General features: G+C 48.1%; 1 protein-coding gene across 1 annotated transcript; it reads right to left on the bottom strand.

Annotated features, from left to right (window-relative positions):
• Positions 1 to 3,100: 3,100 nt before the first annotated feature.
• ITPRIPL1 (ITPRIP like 1) lies at positions 3,101 to 6,988 on the bottom strand. The gene is made up of 2 exons (XM_081016702.1): positions 6,826 to 6,988; positions 3,101 to 5,035 (listed from the first exon to the last, which is right to left on the bottom strand). The coding sequence occupies exon 2, from the start codon at positions 5,016 to 5,018 to the stop codon at positions 3,450 to 3,452; it is 1,569 nt and encodes a 522-aa protein (XP_080872828.1). The 5' UTR covers positions 5,019 to 5,035; positions 6,826 to 6,988; the 3' UTR covers positions 3,101 to 3,449.
• Positions 6,989 to 8,432: the final 1,444 nt, after the last annotated feature.

The raw sequence follows: 8,432 nt of genomic DNA, 5'->3' as shown, positions 1-8,432 counted from the left end.
CAGCATCCCCAAATTACCACGGATAGTGGGGGGGGGGCGAAGCTGTGCACTGCCAGCTGTTGGGGGAGGGGGCGCAACTCTCCCCCATGCCGCTGCGGGAGAGCAATCCCCACAGAGGCTTGGGAGGGAAGCTGCACGTCCGGCAGCCATATGGTTGGCAGGGTGTAGCTGGCGGACTTGCAGGGAAAGGGGAGGCTGCCGGCAAATCCGCGCAGCTCCTCCACTTGCTGGGGCACCCCTGAGAGGCCGGCACCCTGGAGCAACGAACCACTAAGCCCTATGGGAAAGACGGCTTTGGCCAGAGTGCATAAATGATTAGAATTTGGGGCTAGGTCCTGGGGGACCCGGGTTCAAATCCCTGCTCTGCCATGAAACTCACTGGTAATTGTGAGCCAGTCACATCTCAGCCTTAATAACCTCCCTGACAGGTTTGTTGGGAGAACTTGGTGCAGCACCTTCAGCTCCATGGAGGAAAGATGGGACATAAATGCATAAATACCTAATTTGGCATATCTGAGTGATGCAATAGTTCTGAAGCAGAAAGGTGATGGATGTGTAGCATAGCAGCAAGCACTATTTAAAAAAAGGCATTCCTTCTTGTGTGCATCCATAACAAGGAAAGAATTAACAGTAATTTGTTTTGGATTGTGTTGTTTTTAATCTGCTGCACTTTTAATCTGAAATGGAGTTGCCGCTTTTATCTATTTCATAAAATGCATCCACTGCTCGGTTGTAAATAATAATAATAATAAATCTCAAAGCAGTTTACAAAAAGACAGGGCCCCACAGGGCTCCACAATTCTTGGCTGGCTTAGGTAGCCCACCCTCAAACTGCTTGCAAGGCCTCTGCACCTATTGAGATTGTTATAACTTGGGGGGACGGGAGTAGGATGTGTGCCGAAACCCTTCTAACCCTTATAAAATATAAGTGAGGTTTCAAATAGCCAGACTAGCTTCCTGGTGAGATGACAGCCTAAGTCGGTGGTTCTCAAACGTCTTCCTCTGGGGCATAGTTTGAGAATAAAAATTTGCTAGCACCACACTGAATTTTTATTGATAAGAAATACATTGCAAAACAAAAAGAAACCTTTCCTAGCTGTGTTTGGTTTCTAAAATAGAATACAACTACTTTATAATATGATCAAGTGACATCCATAAAGTATAAAACAAAGCAGGTACATAAAAACATGAGTCATTCGCACACACTTGATGCTTTTGGTCTCATTTAGAGAAGATATTATCCATATTCTGCAAATAAAAGCATATATTTTGATACTATACTATACTATTCCATACTGAAATGTGTAAATGTTTCTTTGGTTGTCCTTCAATCTTCCCACCACACCTGACACCCTCTCCTGCCACACCCTTTGAAACTCTGTCCTAGGTAATGGGCCATCAAAGGAACAAAGGAAGTGGATCAGACAGAAAATGGGTTTGGCCTCCCTCAAACTCGCTGGTACTTAGAAAGGCAAAGGCAAGAGCAGTGTGAGAAGTGGAGTGATGTGAGGTAGAAGCTGGAAGTGGAAGGGACAGGCTGGGAAGCCAGAGAGACAGAGCCATGCTTGATTTCTGTTTGAAGATTGCAACTATGGGAGAAGCAAGGTCTCTTGGAGTGCTAATGCTGTGAACTCCTCCATTGTAGGCTAAAAAAAGGTAAAGGAACCCCTGCCCATATGGGCCAGTCGTGTCCGACTCTAGGGTTGTGCGCCCATCTCACTTAAGAGGCCGGGGGCCAGCGCTGTCCGGAGACACTTCCGGGTCACGTGGCCAGCATGACGAAGCTGCTCTGGCGAGCCGGCACCAGCGCAGCACACGGAAACGCCGTTTACCTTCCCGCTAGAAAGCGGTCCCTATTTATCTACTTGCACCCGGGGGTGCTTTCGAACTGGTAGGTGGGCAGGAGCTGGGACCGAACGACGGGAGCTCACCCCGCCGCGGGGATTCGAACCGCCGACCATACGATCGGCAAGTCCTAGGCACTGAGGTTTTACCCACAGCACCCCCTTGTAGGCTTAGGTGGTATATATTTGTAAATAAACCATAAATCCTAAAGACACCTCAGCCTTCGTTGGGCCAAGTGCTTTTTTTCTATAATTTTTTTGGGGTACTCTCATTTACCTACTCATATTGAAATACTGCCCCGCAATGAGGCCATACTTAGCTTCACAAAATGTTTGGGGGTATGCATATCCCTGCGTCCCCCCCAGAAAAAAAGCACTGGCTGTGCCTCATTCTGAAGGAAACATGAAGCCTGGACAAGTGCCTGGATGCTCCTGCCCAGTTTATTTAGGAATCCCTGCTCTCCATGCATGCAAGCTTTCCCCTGCCTCTGCACAGCCTCATCCAAATGCCACCTCGTATCCACCACACCCCCAATTTAATCCACATCTACCATTTCCACAGGTCTTTGTTTTTTGCTAGATTTTCCACAGAAACTAAAAGGGAAAATAATATAGGATGGCATTCTGAAGAGGGCATTGTGTGGCTGCTGTTCAAAAATTGCATGCATAACCAGCCTTGAATCCATGGTAGACTGCTGTCCTTAGAAACCTTTGCAGGGATACATTGTGCAGTTCTTATTTTGAAGAGAATAAAAAATGCTCTGGTGGTTCCCATTCATTTGAATGAGGCATGTGCAGGACAGCTTTCTAACTCAGTGGTAGGAAGCCTGTGGTCCCCCAGGTGTTGCTGGACTACAACTCCCATCAGCCCTTGGCCATGCTGGTTGGGGCTGATGGGAGCCCAGCAGTATATGGATGGTTAGAAGCTCCCCACCCCTGTTCAAACGGTGTGCTGTGCCCCATGTTAATCAATTTCTTTGGATTTTCTGCCACGGGCACCAGGTGTGTTGCATACGGCCCCTGCACACAGTGTGGCAGTGCTGCCATAGTTAGGGATTGACACACTTCTTTTGTTTTCAGACCAAGACAGATTAGTGACCCCTCCTTCCATCTCATGTTCCATTGGAGAAACAGCTGGGGAAGTTGCAAATGCAGCCCTGTGGCCATCAGATGCCTGTGGTTAGTTTATGGGTTTTCTAAAGGTAGACCTAGAGAAGCAGTGAAACACAGTGGCTTCATTGGAGGCCTGGAAGGCATTTAAGAACACAGTTTGCTGGAACCTTTATTTCAAGATTAATATAGCAAATTCTTTTGGAACTGGAGCATATAAAAATACAGAAGAGTAGTTGGCACTAAGAATGTAAACCAGCATGGTTTGATGGGTCCTTTTGCAGCCTCACCTGCTTTTTACCAGATCAATCTAGAGCATGGGAACATTGTGAAGATACCCACATGGCACCATCCCAGGATCAGAGATGCTCCTACACATCTAAGCCAGCTTTGTTTCATTGCTGGCCACCGCCCTCTGCCTTTCCAACCCTGTTAGGGTATGTGGGTCTATGAAGAGCCACAAAAGGCTGGTCTTTCTAACAGAGCTGACTTTTGCTACTGTCGGTACCCTGTCAACAGAGCCCTCACTGGTTGTACAACCTCTGCAAACTCCTTCATTGCCTTGGCATGAAGGTTTGGGTCCTCTGCCAAGTGCCTGAAAAGATTTACGGGTGTCGCACTCCGGAGGGCCTTAGGCATAGGGATCTGGATAGGCAAGGAGATGTTACCAATAAGGAAATGCTGAAGATATATCTCCTGCAGGGCGGTGTGCATATACAAGAGGATGTCCTGAAGTCTTCGTGCAGAGCTCTCAGGGCCCCAGTCCAACGGGGGCTGAAAGAGCAAGAGATGCATCAGGCAAGTCTTGTAGTGATAGTTGGTGAGCACCATGTTCTTCCCCTCTGATGGGCTGGACTCTTTGAAATAGATTATGATCTGGAGACATTTCAGGTGGCAGCTCTCCTCTGGGACTCGCTGGCTCACCCACTTAAAAAAGAGCAACTCCTGGACAGCAAAGGACTTCTGCCAGACAGTGCCAGTCAAACGATCCATCTCGGCAGGTTGGGTGGCCAGGAAGACCAAGGAGTCTCCTTGCTGCACCCCGAGTATGATGTCAACAGAGATCGACCTGCCTGACCGGAATGCCAAGTTCAGCCGACATGTTGAATTAGAAGGCTGAAGCACAAGGTCAAGGTTGTACTTGGGCTGGATACTGGGCCAGGCCTTGCCCACCAGGCCTTGGAACCAGTGGATGGTTTTCTCCACATCCAAGTGGAAGCTGGTGCACAAAACGTGGATAAGGAAGATTCCTTGCTTGTCACTGCTCAGTTCTTGCTCTGGATGGTGAAGGAAACACACCACGTCCCCCAGGAGCCTCTCTCTCTTGCACACACATTCTGTCTCCACCAAGATGTGCCCATGTGTGCTTGGGGCACCCTCAGATTCACTAGTTTCAATGTGGAAAGAGTGCCCCTTGGGTGGCAGTACGGGCACGAGAACGCGGAAAGCTTTGGAAGGCTTCTGTGTGTGCCATCCTTCAAAGGCACTGTCCACCCCGATGCAATTCTCCAGCACTGGGAGGGTGTTCTGGTAGGGAAGGGCTCCGCGACAAGCCTCCAGCAAGTCATTCACAAAGGTCTCCACAAAATCACACATGCTGGTCAGATCACTGGTTTCCAGGTCAACATGCTGGTCATAGAAGGTCTCCAGCATTTTTTGCTTGGATTCGTCGTATTCGGGTTCCATGTCAGTGTCGTCATAGTCTTCTTCATTGGTGGTGGTGCTGGAGCTGTCTGTGCTGGAGTCATAACTGGGTTCCTTCTCTATGGTGTGTCTGCAGCACCCAAACAGGATGAGAATGACCAGCCCTACGTAGTGCCACCCATCCCAGGTTCCATCCTCTGCTGCTGGATCGGTTGTCACCCAATCCTCCCGGCTCTGCCTTGGGTCCCAGCTCCAGCCCTTCTGGTCAAATTCTGTCTGCAGGCGTCCCATTTCTGTTTTCATCAGCTTCTCATGCTCCTGGAGCCGGTCCAGTGTGGCCGAGTCTGTGTGGTCACTGACCATCAGGGGGTGGTGAACTAGAGCTAGCACAGCCAGGAAGATGAGGGGGCCCAAGGCCATCTCTAAAGCAGATGTCCCTGGAGAAAAACACGAGAGAGAAAAGGATCCAAACTGTTGACAAGGAAGATTTCTCAGCAAGGCTGCATGAATTCTGCCCTGGAGAAAAGACTGAATCCTGCAATCAGTATAAATCATATCAATTAAATTGTAAACATAGCTTATTTGCTAAGTGATTACCATTTTGTACATTTTCCCCTCCTGGTATTGGTAACTGTGGGGAGTAGGAAGGAAATGGGGTTGGTGGAGTGGAGCTGGATAGGAAACATCTGGGATGTTTCTGCTCTTCCCACCCTTCAGGTACTTATTACCTGAGACCTGCTTGCACAGAGGTGTGAGCCTAAGGGGCTCAGCCAGCAGACCACCACTGAGCCAAGCTGTCCCCCCCCCCAAACAATACCAGAACACATGTCAATCAGCTCAGAATGTGGCAATAGGTAGCTTTCACATTGTCCTTTTTGCCCGTGGCAGCCAGTGCTTTTTCCTAAAAAAATGTTTAGGGGTACTCTCATTTTCCCACTCATATTGAAAAACTGCCGCTCAATGAGGCCAAACTTAGATTCACAAAATGTTTAGGGGTATGCGTGCCCTGGCATCCCCCCAGAAAAAAAGCACTGGTGATAGCAATGGTAAAAGTCAGCAAAAGAAGTAAAAGAGCAAGTTAAGGACACAAGGAGAGCCTGGTTCAGTCAGGCATCCCGTTCTCATAGTGGCCAGTCAGTTGCCTGTGAGAAACCTTCACAGCCAGACGGGAGCACAAGAGCACTTTCCCTTCGTGTTTCCAGCAACTGGTATTCAGAAGCATTTCTGCTTCCAACCATGGAGGCAGAGCAGAGGCATCCTGGCTAGTGGTCCCTGTGACCTTAACCTCCATGAATTTGTCCAGTCCTGTTTTAAAGCCATCCAACTCAGTGGTGCATCCAAGTTCTCACTGTAACTGCTAGCCAAATGGTATGCAGAATGTTCCTATCCCTGCTACGATTTGTCCTTTTCAGTTTATTGTTCTTCTGCCATTATTGTTCTGTGAGGGTCAAGACTCAAGGGCGTTGGTGGCTGGGCCTGAAGCCCACCCCCCAGGGTGAGGGTCTCTTGGTGGGGAAGGGTTTAATCTCCCTTGATAACAGATGGGGAAAAGGTGTTTGTGTTATCCCAAGTGAGAGATTTTGGTTTTTTGTCTTTTCACCTGGATTTGGACATGATGATGGGTTGTTGAATGTTTTGAGTGTTTTGCCAAAGTGAGAATTGAGTGGATGGTACTATGTGATGGAAGCAAGGGGAGTGTAATTGTCGGAGGAGTGAGGGTGGCACTTAATTCCTGATTTGTAATATTACATCTGGGGGCGCTTTTTTGTAATAGTCATGTGGTCTATATATATATATATATATATATATATATATATATATCTGCTGCATTCTGATATATTTTCATTTTGCAAATAATTCACTTTTGTTTTTATTTTAGTTTTTCGAGATTTGCTGCTTAATTGTGTTACTACAAATGTAGGATTATCTCATTAACAGCTGTGTTGAATGTGGGATTTGTCTTTTTTATATAATGTATCTTGATTCTTGTTGAAGCAAGCTGCTTGTAGTCAGCAGTCCAGGGGCTGCATGCCAGTTGGTAGGTTGGGCAGGAGAGACCGAAAGTGGAAGGAGCAATGGTTGTGGCTCTTACCCCGTTTGCACAGCGGACTGCCTTGCAGCTTCACAAACACCAGAGGTTTCTACACATCCGCCCACCCTTGTAGCTTGCCTCCAGCTGCCTGTCACATAGGCCAATCCCACCCCTCTCCATCACTTCCATTCCTACCTCTGGAGGCGCACAGCTCTTAAAGGGGCAGAGCATCTTAAGCCAGGGCTGCTCCATGCCTCTCCTCCTCTCTGCAGGCACAGCACAACATACTCAAGTCACTCTTGTTCTTTAAAGCCTGGGCCTTCCCCAGCTCTCCCGCTGCCTTTGTGCAGCCCTGTTGGCTGCTGCCTGCTGCACTGGTAGCTCACCCCCATTATTACTTGGCTGACTGTGAAGTCACATCTGCCCCAGCAGTCACAGCTGCCCTTAAAAGGAGAGGGAAGCAGGTCCAGCTTCCCTTGCACTGCCCTGCATGGGTCCCTTGGCCACCAGAACTGCTCCTGCTCACCTCCGGCAAGAAGACAAGGCACCAGTGAGAGTTTAGGCCAGCCTGGCGGCCTTCACCTGTTTTGGACTACAACTCCTATCTGCCCCAGCTGGTATGGCCATCTCTGTGCCATCTCCATAGCTGTCAACGTTTCCCTTTCTTAAGGGAAATTCCCTTATTCCAAATAGGATTCCTTGCAAGAAAAGGGAAACGTTGACAGCTATGGCCATCTCTGCCTCTGGTGGATAGGCCCAAAGGCATGTGCCAAGCTGCAGCAGAGGGACCACAGCTGAAGGGTTGAGAGCTCAGCAGCAGAGCCCAGGCAAGGGTTCCAGTCTCTGGCATCTCCTGCTTAAAAAAGGATCAGGTAAGAGGTGGCACAAAGGCCCTCAGCAGAAGGCCCTGGACGGCTGATGCCAGTTAGAACAGGGCTGCCATAGGTCTGGATCTTCCCGGACGTTACTGGGATTTCAAGGGCGGAATTGACTTCCGGGGGGGATTTCCGAAAGGCAGCGCTTTCTCCTGGATCTTAGGCAAGCCAATCGAAACAACATTGGGCTCAACAATTTTGGTGGTTTCCTTAAAAGAAGCTCAATAATTTTGGGGTGTCCTGGTTTTTACTTTATTAAATATGGCAACCCTGAGTTAGAATAATAGACAATACTGAGCTAGATGTGAAGCTGCCTTATTCCAGGCCAGGCTACATTCTAGCTCAGTCATAGAGTTATGCTTCTCACCTTCAGTGGGAAAGACCTGTCTCCTCTGCCTAAGACCCCAGAGAGCTATTGACAGTCAAGAGGAGCCACCCTGGCTGGCTGGGCTGATGTGAGTTAGGGATGCAATGAGGCAGCAACTTCCATTCTGACCTGTGTTTGGTTTCTGCTAAATAGTATGTCATTTCAGTATGAAGGAAACAGCAAAAGAAGGTTTTTTTAAAATCCATTAATTATGCCTCATTTGCAAACTTGAAAAACAAGAACAATGATGGGAACAAATACAAAAAGGATTTGCTTACTTGTTCGTGTCCCTGACCAGAGATGCTCTGACCAGAGATACTCTGGTTTCACCTCAGATCGTATAAATCTTTCCCCTGACCAGAGATGAGCGTGTGAACTGCAGCAATTTCTATATGATTTTTTGTTTTTGCCAGAATTTTCCACCAGTGCTTTATCAGGTAGTATTATTCTAAGAGATATCCAGCAGACACTGTTCTGTTGCAGCAAGCGCCATCTTCTAATTCAGTTTTTAGTATGATGGATATGCAAAGGTAGCTACTGATGTAAAAAGCCCTGGGACC

Source organism: Podarcis pityusensis, assembly GCF_964106645.2.
Source record: "Podarcis pityusensis genome assembly, chromosome: 8".
Lineage (NCBI taxonomy): Eukaryota > Metazoa > Chordata > Lepidosauria > Squamata > Lacertidae > Podarcis > Podarcis pityusensis.
Note: the sequence above shows the minus strand (reverse complement) of the source record. Positions and strands in the feature narration are given on the sequence as shown.